Source organism: Drosophila arizonae, chromosome 4 (genome assembly GCF_054131065.1).
Source record: "Drosophila arizonae isolate 15081-1271.41 chromosome 4, UAZ_ARI_1.0, whole genome shotgun sequence".
In the NCBI taxonomy this organism is placed as follows: domain Eukaryota; kingdom Metazoa; phylum Arthropoda; class Insecta; order Diptera; family Drosophilidae; genus Drosophila; species Drosophila arizonae.
The window spans coordinates 5511745-5535030 of NC_142924.1; the positions used below are offsets into that span (position 1 = coordinate 5511745).

General features: G+C 39.3%; 1 protein-coding gene across 11 annotated transcripts in view; it reads right to left on the reverse strand.

Annotated features, from left to right (window-relative positions):
• Positions 1-23286, reverse strand: part of Eip63E (cyclin dependent kinase Eip63E) — a 133048-nt gene that overhangs the window by 26759 nt on the left and 83003 nt on the right. For all 11 annotated transcript variants that reach the window (XM_018007479.2, XM_018007478.2, XM_089468159.1 and 8 more), the window contains one exon: positions 11438-11626. In XM_018007479.2, the coding sequence (XP_017862968.1) occupies positions 11438-11626 (189 nt within the window). The remainder of the gene's footprint in view (positions 1-11437; positions 11627-23286) is intronic.

The following is a 23286-nucleotide window of genomic DNA, read 5'->3' on the forward strand; positions in this document are numbered from 1 at the left end:
GTATGCTTGATATGCGACTGCGCTTTTGTAGCCAGCTGCCACTATTCCAGCGCCTTTCCTCACCCTCTGCACCCCCCTCCCCCCCTGTGTGTTAAAGTGTGCGCAAATTATGCTCATCATTGTGTGACACAATTAGCGCTGGGGCCAAGCCCGCAGAACGCATGAGGAGCGCAACTTAACCCTAATGGATGCATATGCCACGCCAGCAACAACAGCAGCAGGAGCAGCCACAGCAGCAGGAGCAGCAACAGCAGCAGGAGCAGCCACAGCAGCAGCTGCCTGCCACTCTGCAATTTTCTCATTTTTACTGCCATGCAAGTCATTTCATGCATGTGAAATTAGTTTATGTGCGCAATTTCAAAGGCAGTGCACAAAAACGAAAAAAAAAAGGAAAGAGAACCGCTAAAAATTTCACACTAAACGTTGCCCATTATGCAACATTTTGTTGCATGCAGCCGCGCGGCGCACAGGTGCAGGAACAGGCCATAGCCAAAGCGGATAGAGCTACTAGGCAGGCATTGCATCCGTCTTAACAGTTTCAGTTTAGTTTCTCCTGCTTTTCTTTTTTTTTTTGGGCCAACTGCATTTGGTCTTGTGTCTAAGCCTAAGGCGCTTTTCCCAACTGCAGACTGCAAATCCTTTACGCAACTGACTTTGCAGCGAGCTAAGTTTTTGCACAAGCGACAATGCAATTTAGATAAAAACAATGCAAGAGTTTGTTGTTTGGAAAAGGTTTTGCAAGTTTGGAATATGTTTTGCTGCATGTTTTAGACGGGTGAAGAGGCAAGTCAAATGCGAGAAAAATGGGAATATAGGAAAAATTAGGCCAGCTATGTTAACTTGGAACCCTCTTGGATTGTCTTGTTGCTTTCAGTGGGTTCGCTATATTTTAATTTTCTATATTTCACTGACTCTATATATAGAATAGCATAGCTTGAAAATAAAAGTTGATCGTTTGATTCGTATAATCGCTCTGAGTAAGCGTCTCGGTTCTTCTCGTTATTGTGTTCTACTGAGCGCCTATGTTCGTTTGAGTATTGCTTGGAGAGCGACACGATTGATGTTCGCTCAAACGATCATCATTCTCACATACACCTGCACACACACACACACAATTCACGTAAGCAATTCAACACAAGCTCGCATAAATATCAATGCGTACATTAAAGACTTTAGGCTTCGCTCAATTCAACTAAAAAGCCGATGAAATCAGAGAGCCTAAAAAAGTTTCTTTCCGATCACGAACGAGCTCGTTGAAGAACCGAGGCAATTGTTTGCTCTCTACTCATTTTCTCAGAGTGTGAGTGAAAGACACTTGCTTGCAGACATTTTCAACATTTATATGTGTTAAGCATTGAGAGCAGCATTAGAAGCTGAAGCTAAAGCTCTCCCTCTGCAGCTGGGCAGCAGAGGAAATGAATAGTATATAAATACAGATCAAGCCAAAGGCACCAGTTGCCAGTGTTTAATTTTTAAACCAGTTTTAAACGTACATATATTAATTCTAAGCTCTAAAAAATAAATATATGTATATACCTAATACATATATACACAAAAAAATTGCCATGCATATATTAATATTCAAGTTTTCATATGCAACTCAGACTCTCTGCTCAAAGTTTGATAGATTCGTCTTTTTCAATATATTTGCACCATATAGATGTAGTCAAGCTAAGAGTCAAACCTAATAACATTGATTAAGTTTACACACACAACTATACAAACTCATTCACTAGTTCCCTATGCCTGCCTCTGCTCAGCTCTGATTGCACAGCCTTTTCCAATCAGACACTCAACTCTAGACCGCTCTAATCAACTTAAATTACATATTACAACTCACAATCCTTCATCAACTCAATCACAATTCGACAAATTTAGGCAATAAAAACTTAAAGTTGAATAGGAAATTCATCTATTCAAACATTCGTTCCCTTGATTACATCTCACAAGCAGCTGCTGTCATTGAGCTGCTTTGGCATTTATTTATTAACGAATTGTTCTGGCTATTGCACAATTTTTCTTTATTTTTTTCCGATCATCGAAATATTTATCAAAGTCAAAAACATCAATCTACTAGCTGCAATTTGTCCAAACATTATTTGCTTTATGGCCCAGTGGTCAGACGGAAATTGTACAATGGCCAAGAAAATGAATTGATTCCTCATACGAATCGTTGTAGCCACAATACAGGAAACGAGCAGGTGACTCGAAGGGGACTAAGGACGAGCCGCATCCAATTCGATTGCATTGCACTGGGATAAGCCGAAGCCGCAGCAGAAATTCAATTTCGTTGCAGCATACCCCGTTGCAATCCATTTATTACAATGATGGAAAGCGAGTGGGGAAAAGGTAGCGAATTGTGGGGAATATTAATAAGCAATAAAATAGTCCATTGACTGTTGTTGCAGCTGCCACATTTATCCATAATATTTTTACAAGCTGCACGGGAAAAAAACCATTAAAATAAAGGAATTCTCTACGTTTAAGTAATTGCAAACGCGCATTCTCTGCTGCATTTTTTAATTAACTTCAAAAGGTTTGCTCTGTAAACAGAGGGAGAGAGAAGGAGATAGAGTGGGTGAGAGAGAGAGAGAGAGAAAGAGCTGCACTGCTGCTCCTGCTATCCCTCCGGCTGCTTGATTTGAGAGCCGTCATTATTGTCCACTGATTTGTGGCGATGGCAAATAAAGCCAGTGGGCGTGGCCCACTGCATCTGCAATATATCATCAACGGCGACATGGGCAATACAACTAGAAACAAACAGACCAACAGCAAAAACAGAACCAAGCAAAAAAACATTGTTGCACGCTTTCCGTCAAGCGTTCGTCATAAAAAGCAATCGAATGGTCTGACCAAACGCGAATTGTTTGCCTTCAGGCAACAACACGAAATGGAGAGAAAGAACCCCCAGTTGGGGGGCGTGGCCGCTGGCTAAGCTCAGCGAAAACAAAAGACACGTACACAATGGCCACGGACAACAGCAACGGCCATAGCACGGCCCGGTCCAAGTCCATCCAAGAGGACGCGAGAAGTGCGTTCGGAACTTAAATGAGACATTCCCTTGGCGAGCATGTCGAGAGTGGACAAAGCGCTGGTCATCCAGCAGTGGTCAATAAAGGTGCACAGTGGTGCGATATTATACATCCTGGGCAAGAGGAAGAATTTCGAATTGAGAGGAATAAGGTGCAGAAAGCAGTGTATAAAGTATCGAATGATCGAATATTCGATACATTAAAAATTTTTTAACTTAACATTAACTCTTTCAGAAGCTTTGCTCAGCTATAAATACATTCAATTAAAATCGAGTTTTTAGTAAATAAATCGATTAATTACCATTTTTATTTAGAATAGGTTTCGCATGAAAAAAATATATGAGTCGATTGACTAAAGATCGATAACAAAGTCGATTGAGTATGGTTTTTAATAATTCTACATCAGTAATTTGAGAGAATATGCATTGAAAAATTTATCGATAGCATATAATAGCTACCATATAGTTATTCAACATCAAAAAGTCAGGAGAATGCATATCGATAAATCAATCGATAACAGGTAATAACTGCATATTCGCTTGTAGATTATAGGCTTCCAGATATCTGAGCTGTCGATTACAAAATTGACTATCAGTTCAGAACATACAGTTTCGATAACTATAGCAAATGAATAATTGGTAAAGTAATCGACAGTCCCTTACTATTATAAATGACATGTCATATCGTAAGTCAAATTTTCATTAAATTGTCGACCCACTCACTTTTAGGTAATCAATTCAAGCTCGTCGTTTGCTCAATCAACTGCCAATCGATAACACAACACTGTCGATTATCATATCAAACGCTTTGCATTTCATGCCCAGCAATTGAAATGTTTGGTAGCATACTGATAGCCAACGCATGGCTTGTGACTGATTAATCCATTATTGAGCCGGCTAGGCCTGAATGCGAAAACATCTACTATCTATTGCCTGCCTCGACCACATATACCGCACTCAACTCAGCCATGGGCCTCTTCAATGCTCAATCAGGCGCCTAAGCAGAGAGCCCCGCACTGGCCCACGGTGCTTTGTTCATATATGTAAACGACAATCAACTTGAAAAGGAAGCTCCCCCAAAATCGTAATGGGAATAATTTGCAGCAATTTCATTCAAAAAGCCTCTTACACACACATATGTGTGTGTGGTTGCGTGTGCGTGTGTGTGTGTGTGGTTCGTCACGTAAATGACAATCAAAATTTGAAGCAGTCTCTAGCTCTCGCTCTCTCTCTCTCTCTCTCGCTCTCTTCTGTGTATGTACACTGCTACAGGAAGGAAGCGACTGGCCTGCAATGTGTCGAGCTGACCAAATCAAATGCGTGCCCCAAGTGCCCCAAGGCTGTCAGAGTCAACACATTCATCGAAACGGGCCTTATCTGCAGTGGCAGACGGCAGAGAGCAGGACGCTAGATGCAGGATACGAATGAATCGCAATCTCCCCATAGACCAATACAAATACGCTGAGGCAACCGCAGCCGAAGCTGCTTATAATCTGAGCACACACGTGTCGGCGACTCTGTGTGGATGTGTGTGTGTGTGACTGTGTGATGGGTGGAATGTGTTACAAGGATATTTGCACACACACACACGCACACACAGACACACACGTTAGTTACATGGCCCAACCGTCACTTTGTCATATTATGAATCCTAATTCCGTTGGAGGCCGTGACCTGAGGCCTCCATCTCTCTCTCTCTCTCTCTCTCTACCTCCCTCACACGCTCCCTTGGCATATTGTATGAGCGCCTGATGACGTTATGGATACTTCAGCTGTCACTCAAATTGCGAGCGCTGTGCGTTGATTGCAAGCGCCACCAACTTAAAGGCAGCTCAGCACATTGGCGCCCTTAAAGCACTCGCATTTTATTATGTCTTGTGGCTGTCAGTTGTCTCTTGGTCCCGCTGGCTTCCGACAGGAATTTATAATGACAGGCGTGAATTTTCATATTGGAGCTACTCTGAGACAATGTGATGTGGCGTCGAGGGCGTGGCACTGGCCAACGGGCATTGTTAGCCCAGCCAGTTGCAATAAAATGCGCGTCAAATTGTCTTGTGAGGGAAGGGAGCAAAGTAGCCAAGTAGCCCAAGCAGGGTTGGGGGAGTTCAGAGCACTATTAAAAAGTTTGCAGCCCCCGCCGGCCAACAGGATATAAAAATAAATATAAAGAAGAAGAAAAAAGGAATGAAATTGTGGCTGGCAACGAGTTGTTTGGGGCCGTCCGCATCGCCCCACCATAATGAGCTTAGTATGCAAAATGCGGCGAATTGTCAAAAAGATTCATTTTCAGACAGTTTTACACAATTTTTCTGCCCTTCGTCGGGGTGGACAATGCTCGTAATATTGGCTGCTGGCGAAGTTGACTTAAAAATTGTGTGGGCGTGGCAGCTGCTTACAACTTTCACTGTATATGGACAAAGTTTTTCATCCAAAAAAAGGGAGATAGAGAAGAATTGATTACATTAGCCGTGCGCCATTCATCTGAGCTCTGTATTACATCGCATTATTCATATTTATCTGCTGACAGACATTTTTTGTTGTTGTTGTTGTTGTTGTTGTTGTTGCTAAAATTCAGTTGACGGTGAAAATCAATAGCGTGGGAATGGCTCTTTGCATATTCTTTGAGGTCTCTGATTGCCAACAGTTTCTCTAGCCAATTAGCCAGGCTCATGCTTTGATCTTGCAATGAAATCTCTATGCAAATGCTGCGCGACAGCCGTAAAAATGCCCAAAAAAAAAGGGAAAGAAAAAAAATAATCGACCGCAAATTTTCCATGTCAATGCATAAGTCGCTTCATTAGCCAAAAGCTCGGGTGCAAAAGGGAAATCTCTCTCACATCAAACAAAAGCAAAGCAACAAAAAACACTTCACCAACTAAATCATTAAAAATGCGCCACACAAAGCCCACCAAAAAAAATGGAGGAAAGAGAAGCCGTAACTCCAGCCACAGCCGGAAAAGCACAAATACGAGAATACGAAAAATACGGGAAATGCGAAGAGGCGACATGTTTTTGCTTCGTTAATAAACTGCAACGAATTTGACAGCGGGTAAGACCACAGAGAAGGGCTGTCTAACCGCAAGGCGACAGGACTCCTTTGGCTGGCAACGCCCGCCTAATGGCCGCAAGAGAACAAGAAAAGCCAGCGAAACTGTCAAAGGGTTGCCACCATGAAAGCAATGCTAGCACACAGAAAAAATGGTAAACAAAGCGAGAAAGGATGCTCTTGATGGGGGTATACGACTTGAAGATACCACGACTACTAATATAATGGCGACAAATGCATGCCGTCTATATTAGCTTAGAGTCTACAAAAGATACGATTTTAAAATAAATTTCATTTGATATAGTTTAAGATAAAATTTTGCAAAAATGTGAGTAGAAGTTTAATAAATACAGTATTGCCTAAAAGTCTGTATATTTAACTAAATAACTAGTTTATCTTTTCTTTTCAAGATAGGCCTAAGCAAACTAAAATCTAAATTAATTTTTAATGTTTAAACGATAAAAAAATCATATTATATTATTAAATGTCATATATTATATTATATTTTATACACACATTACATATTTCATCTTTACTTCTCATACTCTCTCAAAGCTCAGTCCAACCTGTTACAAGCCACTGCTGCCAAACCAAAACAATCTACTCCACTTACCCATCTGCCACTTGCTCTGGGTACACATAAAAAAATCACTTAAAGTATTTCGCCAATAAATTTAAATCACAGTCTGTCGACTAGGGAGCGGAAAACGCTATGAAAACAATAGACAACAAAGTCTCTGACTGAGTTTCACCCCTCGCAAGACAGCGAGCACGAAAATAAAAAACAAAAAACACCAAAAAAATGTTTAAACAAACGAAGCGATGAAGCTGAAAGTGCCAAAAAGGCCAGCACAAGTGGAGGAAGTACGAACAAAGAATACCCTTTATAGAGAGATATAAGGGAGACGAGTTTATGGAAAAAACAAAAATTATTGTTGAATTGAAGTTTATTAGAAATAAATGAAGTGAAATTACATACAAAATATTTAAAGTTCGCTGAGCCAGCGACTAGACCTACAGGGTATAAGGGGTGAGACGGTTGTGGAGTCTGTCTAGATCTTAACTAGTTTAGGTTAGATTTTAGACCATAGTATTTTCTGGTATTCAAGAAACTCTTTAGAGTTTTTTTTTAAATATATTAATGCGAATTAACTTGAGAGCTGCTACATCATCAAGATACCGATAACCGATAGTTATATCTATAGATCTGATAGCTTAACGAACTATCTAGATCCTTTCTAGATTTACATAATCTATATTTTATTGAGTTTGGCAACTCTAAAAGAACCTACCTAGATCTTCCATATATACACGCCCTATATACCAAATCTATCTCTAGAATCTCTGAGAATATTAAGCATATCATATTGTCTGTCAGCATCACAATACCCTGCCATATCAACAGAATAAACATCAAGTGAAGGACAAGTAACGGCGCATCAGAAGCCAAATAAAGCGCTAAAAGGATTTAGTCGCGCGTGTAAAATTTTGTTGAAGCAGCGCGAGAGCTTCGGGGGGGATCGCTGAAATAGCTGAGGTAGTTGAGGAGCTTGCCAAAAAGTTGGGCAATGAAGGCGTGGCAGCAAATGGCATTTTTAAGCGCCATGCAGCCGAGTGATGCATGTGGCATGTGGCAAACACCAAGCAGCTGCAACACACTCACACACACGCACACGCACACACACACTCACCCTCACGCAGCCCTCGTGATTTAAATACTCGTAATTTTGCGTGTCGCGCATAATCGTGGGGCATGATTTACAATTTTGTGGCGCCACGGATGTGGGGCGCGCCGTTTGTCAAATGTTTCTCTTTATGCGAATTTGCCAAATATGTTTTTTCAAGCAATTTACAATTTTCCCGCTTCTGCTTCTTTTTTATAACTTTTCTAATTGCCCAACAAATGGCAAATGGCAGAGCTTCGAAAACGGGAATTTCGTTTTTTTTCCGTTTTGGGAAAGATTTTCCCTTGCATAATTTGCGCATATAAACCATAATCTTTGTTAAGGGCAAAGTCTTTGCGACTATAAATTGCGCATATCTCGTCCGCACTTCTAAATAGCAAACAACAACAACGTTGTCGAGCTGAAGATAGCTTATAAATCATCTAATCAGAACAACAACAGCAACACGAGAGCGGAGCATGAAAAACTGAAATTGCTTTTGGCTGCTGCTAGAGAGGAGAACTCTGGCCCATGCTCGCTCTGGCTGAGCTCTGAGTGGGTGGTGAATGTGCTTTCAGAGTGTGTAATTTATTGTGCGTTACATAACTTTATGATAACTGAACTGTAAAGCATTTGTCGGGCGGGGGTAGCACGAACAAGTTTATTGATCTCAATAGAAAAAAAAAACTACAGCGAATCGAATTGAAAACTTGGCTTTGAATGAGGGAAAGAAAAACTATTAATCAAGGGTGAACGATAGAGATAGTATAAATGATATATATGTATATGTAACATTATTTTAAAGTGTTATAAAGAGCTAAAGCTTGCAAGTAAGCCTACAACTTTAATATAATACAAATTTATAGGCGCCAATTGAAATATTAAACAAGAAATTAGCTGGGCTTGATTTGAATGTTTCTAATAAATTTCAGCTTAATATAGAAATGAAGAGATTGAAAGGTTGCATAAGAGGATATACTACATAGTCCCTATATTTTTTAAAGAACATTCGAATGGCTAATAAAACTCGTGCAATTAATATGAACAGCATTTTTTGGGCAACACAGAGACAATGAGACACAATTGAGAGTTGATTTCTGAAATTTCAAGAGAAAACTTTGGCTTAGTCAAACTCAGAGCTCCGCATAACAATGTTATCATATCTCATAAACAAATAAAAAACGGACATATTTAACACTCTTCAACATTTAAAAACTTCTAATACCAACTGAAGTTTCGCAAGTTTAAAGTATCTCGAAAAACAAGTCAAAAGCTTTGAAGCGACGTGCAGCACGACTGATATTTGCATGCAGCAAAAGTTCCTTGTTTTATTTTTTGGTTTTTTAGCCACAGCCTTTCACACTTTTCATATCAGGCCAAAGTTGCTGTGTCAGGAAAGAAGCAGCAGCACACGTAATCCTTGCAGTGCACCTCGCCAAATGCAATAAGCAAACATGGCAGCTAGCGCCACCTAGCGTCGCGTAGCAGCAGACCAAAGCCAAAAGTGATATAGCGATGGTGCATTAAACTTGGCTAAGGTGTCAGCCAGTCCAGAACCTGGGCAATATGTGCAGAGCCAGCTCCAGCAAGAGGGGAGGGAAGTTGAGAGAGAGAGAGAGAGAGAGAGAGGGAGAGAGAGAGAGGGAGAGAGAGAGAGAGAGAGAGAGAGAGGGAGAGAGAGAGAGAGAAAGAATGGGCTACAGATAGCTACTATATGAGGCATGCAACACAGTTTCCATTTAACTATGAATAATTCCCATTGTTGTTGCAGATGTTGTTGCTGCTGCTGTTCCTGCTGTTGCTGCTGTGCATTTGCTTGTTAATATTTTCATTTCCGTTGCTTTATGAGCCGATTCCGTAATGCCTAGACGTAGACAGAGACAAAGAAAAAGTGGAAAGAGAGAGAGCGCTAGAGTAGGATGGCCTGCGAGTTGAGTGCCCCGCTTTACAAGGACAATAACAAGAGCAACAGCTTCAAGTACAAGCGCCAGCAGCAGCAAGTCCTTGTGCTACGGCTCATCATCAGTCGCCTTATCGGCAATGTCAACCAGCTTGAAGTCGCAAGGACTCATGAACCCCAAAGGGGGTGCCGGCTCCGGCAGGACTTGAGATTGTGCCTTCATTTTGCCATTGTTTGCATAAAATTGCAATTTACAATTATGACAATAAAATGAAGGAGCAACAGAAAGCCGAGAGACTGAAGGCAAGACAGCGAGAGAGAGAGGGTGATAAAGGGAGAGAGAGGTAAACGGAGGCATCTTAATGTGCATCACATTGGAATTCAAGCGCATTAACAGCCAAGTTATGATATGATAAACAATTTAAGCACGACTTTAAATGACGAAAATTACAGATAAAATATATGAAACGAAAATACAGCAGCAAAAAAAATGTGAAAACGTTGCTAAATGACACAAACATTTGATAAATTACGCTAAAGAAGAAGCAGAAGCAGAAGCAGAAGCAAAAGAAGAAGCAGAAGCAGTAGCAGAAGCAGAAGAAATGTATGCAACGTGGCGAATAAATTGAGCGCGTGAAATGCTTGAGTGGAATGGTTTATCTATGCCACTGGGGAAATGTTCTTGGCCATAATTAGACACGCGGCCCGATATTAGTTAGAGCCAAGGCATAAATTACGGCAGTCAGTCAGTGGGGAGCGTCAAAGCGCTTACAAATGCTTCTCGTATCATTAAATTAGTTTTGTGTGTGTGTGTGTGTGTGTGTGTGGGTGAGGGTGGGGGAGGGGAGGGAGCTATGCCAAGTCTACTTAAATGAGAGATTATTGCGAAAGTGAGGCAATAAATTGTGCAAATCTTTATGAATGAGCTCGCTTAAGGTTGTCTAAAGCGAAACTGTGAAAAAATTATATGAACAAATGATTTTCGCCAGCCGAGCGCTGAAATGTAGGCAATGTTTTTTTTTGATAGGGAATGATGTGAAGTGAAGAGAGAGTTGGTCTGAGAGTTGAAGCTACGTTTGGTGTGAGTTTATAACTATTTGTACTTTTAGATTGCAACACTAAATATATTAATCTATCTATGTAGAGATATATTATATACATTATTAAGTTATATTGAAATGAACTTGAAAAACTTGCACAAGCTGAGACTTTAAAATTTCAATAAAAGGAAATATAAGGTAAAGCTATGTATATTAAAATATATGAAGCGGTTATTATATACCTATTACAATCCATCTATCTATGTATATTATGATGAATGAAGCGCCCCAATCTCTGTACATTCTGAAGCTTTTCGTTTATTTTATGGTATTATGGTATATATATGCCATATAAAATAGCATATAAATGTATTTATATATTTACCAATAATTTCTTGGCTGGCATATATCCTTAAGTAAAAGGTACTTATGAGTATATGTTAAAAAAAATATTTTATTCCAAATAGTTCAATCTAATGGAACAAGTAGTTGTTTGTTTTTATGTTTCATAGAAGTATAATCTCTTACTATTATATTAATTAAAATTATATGTTCTTAACTTAAAGATAATAAATAAATATTCCCTAATGAATAACAATATATAGCATTCAATCTTGAGTTCATGATGAAATTAACTAAAAAGCCTTGAACAACTTCCTCCTAATACTAGTCATGATATACATATGTATATAATATTTTTATATAATGATATATTATGATATATAAAGTGTTAATAATCAACTCTATCTAACTTACCGCCATATCTGCAATTTGTTTTGTCAGCGGGTATATTGCCATTGGGCTCGAGGCGATCCAGATACTCCTCCGAGTTGTAGCCATTGAATGGAACTTTATTACCGTGATTATGATGGGCGCCGCCGCCGCGATGATGATTATGATGATGATGATGATGTGTCGAATCGTCGCCATCCTCGCGGGAAATAGCTGCAAATGGAAACACGGAAAAACATACATAAATATAAATATAAATATAAATATTGTGTAAATTCTCGATTACAGAATTGTATTATGACTTATGCTAATTGGCTTTTATGCAAAATCAATTTATGAAAAGCACTCAAAACTTCCCTTTCCCCCTCCACTGGCAGCCAACCAATCCAATCAAATTATTTTCAGCCCGACTATTCCTATTCACTTTGTGCGAGCTGGGACACATTTTGTCAGCTAGTTTGGGTAATTGAGTGTGGGGCGCTTCTAGTTTTTGGGGCTTTGCTGCCCAATCAACGCCTTTTGCTGTGCGGTTTGGGGCTGCTGCGTTCACAAGTCAATTGATGGGGTTTGTGTGCGGCAGTGGCTTTGACTGCTAATGGCTTCATTTTTGGACACCTCGCCCAGGACAGAGCCGGCCCCAGTCGGGTTGCCAGGCTGCCAAAGTTAATGTCAATTTTAAAATTATTTTCATAAAATGGCAGCCTAAAAAGGCTTAAATTCCCCAAAGGCGGCCATTGAAACGCGCCGGGGGGAAGTCAATTTGGAATGTGTCGAATATGCAAATGAGTTAAGCGGAAAAATAAAAGAGAGAGAGAGAGAGAGAGAGAGAGGGAGAGGGAGAGAGAGCAAATGTAGCTAAGCTTTTATACAAATTTGTACAGAGAACTTTAACGCGGGGCGCGCCTTCTAATTTCCAAAACGGAAATACAAAAGGCACGAATTGCGCCACAGGGCCAAAAAAGGACACAAGAAGCGCTGGCCACGTTACCTGCCAGCCGCTGTAAGGGAGCACCAGCTAACGGAAATTGGCTGGGTATTAGCTTACAGTGCACAAGGAAAAAAAAACACGAGGCTTTTGCCTGAAGTTTTCGCTCCAGCTTTGGCTGTTTTTCCACATTTTTTTTTGGTTGGCATTTTTGAGCCTGCAATTTGCTAACGATATGCATACAAGTGGGCGGCTATCAGAGACGGCACTCAGCGTGGCCTCTTACACGTATGCTATATGCAAATGGCAGGCGCTGAAAAAAGGATTACACGTTTAGTGTGCGCACAGGTAGGCAGGCAGGCAGTCAATAAAGTGTGATTCCAAAGGAGAGAGAGAGAAAGAGAGGGGGAGTTAGATTCAAGGGAGAATGTGTCATGAAATATGAACTAGATGTGGGTGAAGAGTATGTATATATATCTATACATACATACACACATATATGTTTAATTAATAGCCATAAAGACTTCGGGGCCCGGCTAGAAAACAACCCCACAGAGAGGCCACAGATGATGTCAGCATAACATTTCCAGATTGAAGCCAAATACACAAATCACAAAATTACCGCAAATTGTCGCTACATATAAGCAATTTATTTGCTTACATAACTCATGCAGACACACACACCCACACACACACACGCACACGAACAGCAATGCAATTCCCCTAAATGTGGGCTACTACAACTCCCGCTCCACTGATTTGGGGATTTTTGTGGGGGTCTCTGCCTAACACAAAAATCTCATAAACTTGTGCAAGAACACGCAGACACAGAGCGCAGCGTATGCCGGAGTCTGCACAAACTTGGGCAAACAGCAAATGTAATCAATAAAATATGTTCAGCATAAACTAGTCGCATGGCTGGAGTTGAAAAAAGGAACAACAAATCGGAGCAGAAGAAGCAGAAGCGAAATAGCAGACCCAACTCTGGGTTAATGGCATCAAGCATCAGCTCATGCTCGTAACATTCTTATGCAATAGTCAAGCCACAATTGTGCGGCTGCCGCCGTGCTGCAGTGCCTGTCCAACTGTGGCGCGTTGTGGTTTGGGTTTGGGAGTGTGTTTAATGGAATTACGAGCGGGTTTCTGGTGGAAATGTGTGGGTTCCAGTTTGGCAAGCAACACACACAAATCGCTGGGTTATGAATCTGAATGGCAGCCTGAATTGTGAAATGTTATCCAGCTGCAGCGCTTCGGCAGATAAATTGGCGGTAGTTTGCGAGGGTTGCTTGAACGTTGACAATAGAAGAGCAGTGCGAATTGTGGAGACCTGAGATATTTATATTATTAATAGCTACAAATTTCTTGAATGTCAAATGCATTCACTTTACCATAATAGAAATTCAGTTAGACCTATACCTTATGGAATATGTACTTTATATTAATATATTATACATATTACATATTATTTATTGCCAGAACTCCATGTTCCATTCCATTCCATATTACATGTTTTTCACATCTTACATATATATTCAACATTCTACAACATTCTTTTATGTTCAACATTTCATATTATTTCTTCCATACTCAAAGTTCCATATTTCATATGCCAGATCTCATGTTGAGTATTTTACATTCTAAATTCCATATTCCCATAGTCCATATTCCAGAATTCATATTCCATTTTTCACATATCGTATTTCATGTTCCTTATCTCACATTCTCCCATACTCCATATCTCAGATTCCATATTCATTATTCGCTCTTCGCTATTCGGTATGCCACATTTCATATCCATGTACTCTATTCTACATTACAAATCTCTTAATCTCCCGCTCTCCTCTCTCTTCCAATCCAAGCCTTCATCTCTTTATGCCACACATCAAGTGCAGTGCCTATGGCAGGGCAACATTATAACTTTCCAACTTTATAAGCCTCTGCCCAAATGCTCCACTTGCAACCATATTCAAATCAACTACGCGAAAAACTAAGCCAATTGAATATTTAACTAGATTTCAGGGCCTTAAATTATCGTTGCCTACTTTCAGGCATCGGCAAATTTTCTGGCCCTGGAGGAGCTAAATTTTTAAAGTGCTTGTCGTTCCGTTTGGTGATTTATTTTGCTGACGACTGAATGACAGTTGAGCTGCACAGAGTCGAGTGTAAAGCACTGCACGCGCACACACACAGAGAGAGAGACAGAGAGAGAGAGGACTGTGGTAGCACCCAAAGCCAATTGAACAAAGCTCACAAATTGGGTGCAGACAATGGGCTGGGTGGAAGGGAATACGAACTGCGAACAATGACAAACAACCAGCAGCAGTAAAAGCAAAATTAAATCAAAGCAAAACCGCATCAACGCAATGGCGAAAAAAGAGAAAAAGATGAAGCAGAGAAAACAATCGGAAAAGGGAAACGAAGCGAGCTCTATTACTGGACACTGACCAGCACTATTTCTCCCTGACTCCAACTCCAATCCAGTTCCAATTCCAACTCCCATTCCTGTGAGAGCGCTTCGGTTACACAGCCAGTCGGCATTTTTAATGCGCTTTAGTCGCCGGGCTCAGGCTTTTTATTGTACGGGATTCGCTCGGACTTAACGCTTAGTTAACGAAGAGACTGAGTTTAGAGAAAGTGAGTGTGCTGAGCGGACATAAGCCGGACGGCACTTACACAGATAATGCAAAATGCGCACCATAAAAGTGAGCAATGCATAGATTGTGCGGATATCTATGGGGGTTGACTAGATATTGTGTTTAGTAGGGTCTTTCGCTATTTATCGAAGGCTTACTGATAGGGTTGCTGTGATTAGAGGGTGTTTAGTGAGTGTAGTTAAGCGATTTACTAACATATGCTATTTATTATCCTATATTTACTCTCTCGAGAGCGTCAAATTTATTGATTCCGCTTTGTGCGACATTCGTAAACGTTGAGGAGGCTGGGTTCTGTGAAGATTCGAATCTTTTTAGTTTCTAGAGCTTCAATAGTTTGATGGAATCAATTTGAATATATATGTATGTATTATATCACTCTCTAAAGAGTATAACATTTGGTTTACATTTTCTTTAAACGTGTAACTGGCTCTGGTTTGAGTCAAGCGGAATAGCATGCAAATTTAGTTCACTGATTATACCCCAATTTCAAATGAGCTTGTTCTTCTCAAATATCATCTAAGGGTCATAGAAACTACATGCATAGTGAACTTTAAACTTGACTCTCCTCTTTCCCTTCACTTTACGACTCTCAACTTTTATCGCACATGTTTACAGTTAACGTACGTGTTCGCCGCTCAACTGTAACTAAAGTAGACAATAGCCAAATCAGTAGCTCATCCGCAGGCGCTTCGCTAAAGCTGACAGAGGGGAAAATTGAGCGCTGTCCAGACACAAAAGCAAACTCAATCCAAAACGGATCACTGCGGGGCAGATGCCGAGCTTTCAGGAGCTGATGCGAGCGACACTTGAAATGCTGACAAATAAGTCGCATTAACGAAACAGTTGACCAAAATGAAGGCGAACAAAGCAAATGCAATTTGCCAGCGGCGCGCCAAAGCCAAAGTGGAGCCTCGAAAATGAAATGTGAAAATTCATTTGCAGCCGGCTTCTGCTGCTGCTGCTTTTGCTTCTCCTCCTGCTCTTGCTCCTGCTCGTTGTCGTGTGTGGCTCGCTTCGCATTGTGAGGAAAGACAATGCGATTGCCATGCAATTAAGCCATGCAATTTAATCAATTTATCAATTAGGCAACCGCGCAGGACGAGTCTTGACAAGGACTTTTGATCGAAATCAAACGCTGAATTCACATTTTTCTTTCATTTTACACATTTTTCCCCCCAGCCACGACTCACTTTAAAAGCCAATTTCATTAGCATTTCAAAGTGGTTGCTTGGTTTGGCTTCGAGAGTCGTTGGTCGGGTCACAGTCAATAATGTTGTTAATTGGCAGGCCTGGGCGTGGGCGAGGGCAAGAGCGAGAGCAGGGGGCGTGGCTGTTGGCCGTGTCGTAAATACGTGTACAACACAATATTGTGTGTGTGTGTGTGCGCCCGCTGGCAATTAACATTTGTAAATATGCATAATTGTTGGCAGAAATGTGCAGACCGTGAACAAAAAGAAGCAAAATCAAGTTTATAGAATGACGAATGATAGATACTCTCTAGAGGCAGTGCTGTAGTGTATCTTATAAAACTTGTACTGATTCACAGCGTACATCAGTGTTTTATACTTTGTAGCGCTTTGTATAAGAGAAGCTTCTAGACCCTTGTTTGAAGAGTCCGTCTGCTCATATATTTTTGCTGTTTATATTTATTTATTTTATTTTATAAACTATTTTGTTTAATTTTTTGTATTTCTTAATATTCAGATTTTATATTTATTTGATTAATTAATATATTTCTTAATTTTACATTTTACATTTTTTATTTTTTATTTTAAATTTTATATTTTATTTTTGATATTTTACATTTTGATATTTTACATTTTATATATTTCATGTTTTTTATTTTATATTTATATTTTATATTTTATATTTGTTATTTGTATTTTTAATTTTTATATTTTATTTTATTTTTTTATTTTATTTTTTATTTAGACTCATTCGTACTTTATCTCACATTTTTCATACCCGACGTAAGTGTATTACAGTACAACAAAAAATATTATATAGAAAACTGATAAACTGCCTGCAGACAGACGAACATTCAATGAACCATTGAACCGAGTGGAGGGACGTCAAGCTTTATTCAATTGAATCAGTGGTTCAGACAGTGTTTTAACATGGGCTGCGCTTAATTGTTGTTAACCTTAACCATTTGCATAATTACAAAGGAGAACTGAGATAACAGGGCTTTAACAGTGTGCTGACTTCATGTTTCCAATTACTTTTAAAGCCAAATAGTGTCGCTCGCACTGTCCAGTTGCTTGCAAACTGTGCTCGCTCAGCTGTAATTGCTGTCAAACTTTATAAGCTGGCGCATCGCATGATAATTTTGCATGTTTGCGCATAGTTTTAAGAACTCCAAAGGCGCCGAAGTTTTACAACGAACAACAACAACAACAACAACGACGACTACAACAACAAGGACAACGCTGAAGCTGTTTGCGAAGTTTTTAATTTAATTAATAGACGCCGACGTGTAGAAAACCCAGAGACAGCAGCCAAAGCATTGAATTACAAAAAGTACAGCCAGCAGGAGGCGCGACGCGGGGGGCGTGGTTGGACACAAAATGAAAATGAGCAGCACACAAAGGTGTGTGTGTGCGTGTGTGTGTGTGTAAGGCTCTTCAAACTTATGATTAATTAAAAATAATTTCAAGTAGCTTATTGAAGCTTTCATCTTCTATGGATTCTATGCCAGATTTTCGGGATAACGCCACCACAAATGCGGCACGTGGCAAGAGCCACGCAAATTGGTAAATTGTAGTGCCACAATGCTGTGGCCACAGAGCAGACAGCGACTGTCTACCGGCGACAGGTGAGTTAGTCACACGAGACAATTAACTTAAATGATGCTCGTAAAAGAGCTGCGACAGTTGAAAGTGCCGTTTTGTGGTGGGGCAAAGTGGTTCGCCCCCACCACGCCCACACTGATGGCCAAAAATTTTGCTTGCACTCTGCACAAATTGAAAAGTATAACAATTTAGTTGGCAAACGGCACGCAGGACGCGAGCAGCTGCGCAGCCTGAGGCAACTCGTCTGCTCAGCATCAGCATTTTCTCTATTCACTTCACTTCAAAAGCATTGCCAAGTGTAAATCAGTTGAGTCACAGCCGATTTATGCCTTTGTCAGTCAGTCAGAGAGAGAGAAAGAGAGAGAGAGAGAGGGAGTGCCAGCCAGTCGACAGCTGTAAATCTTTGGCCAAAAAAGTTAACACCATCATGGCCCAGCCAGCACTCAGCCCAACTCAGCTCAGCAGGTGAGGGTAGAGCTTGACACCTAACTTGAATAGATACACAGAGCAATCGACAGCAACAGCATCTGGGACACTCACTCATTCAGACAGCGCTTGCAGGCATCTCGACTGACAGACAAGGGTGTTTGCCTAGTAATTGACAATGCAACGCGGGTCGAATGGTCCAAAAGTTAAAGACAGCTCCCAAAAGCTGAAACTGTCTAATGTCTAGCAAATTTATGCAATTTTTAAGGCAAACGCTAAGAAATTGACTGGCATTTATATGCTTACAACTAGGCTTGATTATTAGATCGATTATTTCTATAGCCCTTATAGAAGGTTTCAGCTGAGTTTCAATATCTTAATTAGGCTCTTCTTTGGTTGATTGGACAGAGACTTCTAATTTTTATACAGTCTTTAGATGATATATTTCATTGATCTAAAAGTTAAAGAGCATTCTGAGCTAAGTATGCTAAATATATCAATAAATATATCATTCAGATGAAGATATGCTAAAACTTTTGTTGTTGGAGTAAGATCTAAAGGTAGCCACAAAAGCTGAATGTAGATAGACAACAACTATAGAAGATGTATTATATTAAGCTTATAGAGTGGGGAGAGCCTCTGTTATAGATATATGTTATCAAAAACTTAACCCTTTACATATTCACATATATAGTTTTGAAGAACTTGTCAAAGAAATCCAATGCTGTAGCTGTTTTTTAGATAAGTTATATAGCTATAGATGATATTCAATTGAGCTTTTAGAATTATGAGTCTAGAACTCTATTATTAATATATGTATGCATGTCCTCTTCACTTTTGAGAAACTCTTATACCTCAAGAACTTTACCATCAAGACTCTTCTACCTGACTATCTAAACAGTTCCTTTCCTTAACCCTTTCTCTCTCTCTCTCTTTCTCTTATATAGGTCACGGCACAAATATCTATTTGCTTCTTATTTATATCAGCAATAAACTGTGCTCAATTTATACATATACATACATACCCCGAACAACAAATATATGAATAAAATATGCATAAGTTTTGACTGGTTGAAAACATTTTTGCTGCCGCCCTACGCTCTCAACTCCAGATAATCCCCTAAAAAGGGAGCTCAAACTTCATATGGCACATGAAATATTTAAGGCAATATTGCGACAGAGGCAGCACGAATCGAAGTTCAATTGAGGCGGCCGCCTAAACAGCCACTAAAACGTTTTGCAAAATTATCAAGCAACCCGAAAAACTTATCCTTTTTTCGCAAGAAAAGAAATAATATGATAAGAGTAAGAGAATGTGAACAGGTTGAGGACAAACGAGGAGGAGGAGGAGGAGCCAACCTTTTGGCAACAAATCGATAAATATTTAAGAAGCAAAAATTCTGGCCCAGGAGACAGTTGAGATTCCGCCTTCCAGCTGCTCCAGCTCCTGCCCCTGCTGCTGCTGCTGCTGCTGTGGAAAGGTGCCCGAAATCGCATTTAATTTAAAACTCATAAATACGAAATGCGACGACAGATAATCATAATAAAATTTCAGAGCACAATTTCGGCATTTTCGGTTGCCAAGAAGCAAAATTGCAAATGAGATTTTCCAGGCCAAATGAAAATGGAATTGAAAATGGCCAAAATAATAACAACAAAAAAACAAACAGCTTTTTTGCTACTTTTTGGCTTAAAAACAATTTATATAATTACAAAAAAAAAAAAAATACAACTTATATATGCATATAAATCCCTTTGAGTTCTGCCCAATTGTTTTTTAACTCGCTTTTCAATGTGTCAATGACAGTTCGTTCGCCTGGCCTTTGAACAATTTCAAAAAAAGACAAAACCGAATCAAACGGAAAATGCAAAAAATTATTGGGAAAATTTCAAGTGCAATTGAGTGTCAAATGGGGTTTGCCAGACGCAAATGCCCAAAACTTCTAAAAGCCAACTGAAGCGTGTCAAAGTGTTGTTCCATGAACTCAAGTGAAATGAAGTGGATGGTGCTTGGGCGCGTCGACAAAGTAGGCGTGGCAGCCAGCTACCCCCAAAAATAATTAAGTAAATGTTTAACATTTACGCTGCATTTATATGTATATGTATATACTCATATAATTATAGAGCTGGCCATAATGACAATGCAAACTGTTTGGCAAAGATTTGAAGTCTTTTTCGCTGACTTTGGCAAAAGTTTGCAGCAATTTCTATTAAATACCCCGTAGTGGCAAATGGAAAGGGCATGCTATGTGGCTAATATATATGATATATATAACAAATATAAAAAATATATGTATATAAAATATAATTTTTATACTTTTTTATCCAACTGAGCAGCAAAATTTGTTCAAATTTACTATTCTTAAATTTATAATTATTTTTTCTTTTATTAAACTATTTTTGTTACATATATATATTTTTTTTTTTAATTTGCATTATAATTTATTATTACTTCTACAATTTTTTGTATTTTGTATTTTTATTTATTATTTATTTTTTAAACATTTTGTTATTTAAGTTATTTTATTTTTGTATTTACTTTGTTCTTATTTAATTTTCTCATTATTTTTAATTATTTTATTATCTTTTTATTTTATAATTTAATTTAATTTTTTTATTTATTTTTTATTTTTTTTTATTATTTTATTTATTTTTATTTAATTTTAATTAACTAATTATTTAATTTTTAATTTAACAGAATTTATTTTCAACTTTTTTTACAGGGTATGCCTGCTGCTATTGTGAACCCAAATTGCATACAATCTTTGTTGCTCGTTGACATTTACGAGACATTTTACTGAATGGCAAATTGAAAAGTGCACACAAATGAGCAACAGCACGTAGAGAGTGACAGAGCGAGAGAGTGAGTGAGGGAGAGAGAGAGTGACAGACAAGTGGATGAGAAATGACAAAACTAATTGTGCCTAGGCAACATTCAGCAGACAGACAGACAGTCAGACATACAGAAAGACAGACAGACAGACAGACAGACACGTGCCTGTTGCAGGCAAAACTACTTGAGACCTTGGCAGCTGGAGTAGCGAAAAGGGCAAGCCGAGGGCAGAGCCAGAGTCGCCTCCGACCCACAGTCGCATTATAACGCGTGATTTGTGCTCAAAGAGCGACTTTAAAGATGTTTGGCAAACAGCTTGAGTCGAGTCGAGTCAAGCCCGACGCCACACACACACACACATACACACACATACAACAAGTTCTTCTAATTTATGCATATTTTAATATTTTTAGAGTGAATCTTGTTCCAAGTGGCGGCGCAAACATTTGGCAGCATTTAATTTTGCTGGCAATTCCAGTTGCATGCATAATAATGAGCATTCGTGCTCATCATTATCATTAGGCAGGAGAGACATGGCGCGCCTTGAAGTGGCCTCCAGGGTCTGGGCTAATGGCCCGCGGCGCCGCAAATTTCCTATCCCTCTCTAACCAATTTTTCCTACTACTATTTTGTCTTCTTCTTCTTCTTTTTCTTCTTCTGCTGCTGCCACTTTTCGTGTAGACCCTAGAGAGAAGTTGAGCAACAAAAGCAGCTCCATGCTGCATGCTCCAGCTAAACTTTGTAAATATGAAGTTTGATAAGTAGGGGTAGTAGGGGTAGTACCGAAAAAAATGAAGCTGCAAACCAGTTGAACTCTTGACTTGTGGGAGCGCGACGTCGCCGTGGCTCAGGGCAGACGTCGCCGAAAAGTTACCAGGCGCAGTTCTTTATGAGGGCGCCTAACTTTCGCATGATATGCGAGTTTCGAGCAGCACTCCTTAAACAAAAAAACAAAAAAAAACAAAAAAACGGCAAATAGTACAAAAAAATGCAAGTCCTTGGAGATTAGTGTGCACAGTGTGCTGAAAGAGCGAGGTAAACGCTGACAGCTGGGGGGATGAGTGGACAAACGGCAGGAGGGTGGTAGATAAGGCAAATGAGAGTAAATAAAACTGTTGAGACGTAGAATGGAAAAAAAATGGGTTTCATCAGAAAAAAATTGAAGGCTGTTTGAAAAGTTGGAATAAATGAGGTTCAGAAAAGTTGTGTAAATGGGAAATACATTTGGAAATTTCCATTAAATATCCATTAAATGTCAAGAAAATATAATATTAAAAGAAATATATATAATATAATATATATTGTTATTATTTTTTCTTTAATAAAAACAAATATAAATTGGATAAAAGGGATTACAATATAAAGAAATTAAATATTATGATAATTTGTTTTATGTGAATTTTTGTTTTCTTCTTTACTAATAAAAATCTAAAAGTTTTTATTCAAAAATAATATTTGTATATATAGTTTTTTTTTTTTTTTTTTTTCTTTTTTTTTATAAACATGCTTGTATTTTATACGCAAATTTACACACCTTGCCCCACTGTGCTGACGCAGGCACGCACAACTAGCCAAGTCGCTGGGGCCCCCACAGCACCAACTCCAACCTCAACCACGCGCCGCTGCAGACACTTGTTTTTTATTTATTTTTTGGCGGGTGGGTGCTCGGGTGGCTCTTTGTTTATGTTCTAGCAAAAGTGGCAATTGCTGCGCGACTGCCGCAAATGTCGTTACGTGCACAAGTTGCGCTTTTAAAATAATTACAAAACTAAAAAAAAAAAAAATATATATATATATATATATACGAAAAGTAAAGTAAACGAGGCAAAGTCAAATATAAGTTGAGAGAATATTGTTGCATGCTTTTGTGCGCGTCGCTTAATGGGTTTGACAGCCACTGGCAGCTGTTGCAGAGCAGTCAGCATATTGTCAATAAGTGCAGGAGCAACAACAACAACAACTACTACTATAATGACAAGACCCAAAAGCGCAGGCAAGTGTTGCTAATGCGAGTGCAGGACTGTCAATAACTTGATATACAAAAATTGCAGAAATCTTTTTGGCCAAGCAGCAACAAAAGCCAACGAAATTTATTATGCACAGACGATAAAGCGTTTTGTGTGTGTGAAAGTCGAGCAAAAAAAGGGAAAAGAAAGGAAAGGAAAAAAAAACTGTAAGCAGGGCAGCAGCAGGAAACAATAGACAAGCCTTGGGGGCAGCTACCACGCCTTTACCGCTGCCAC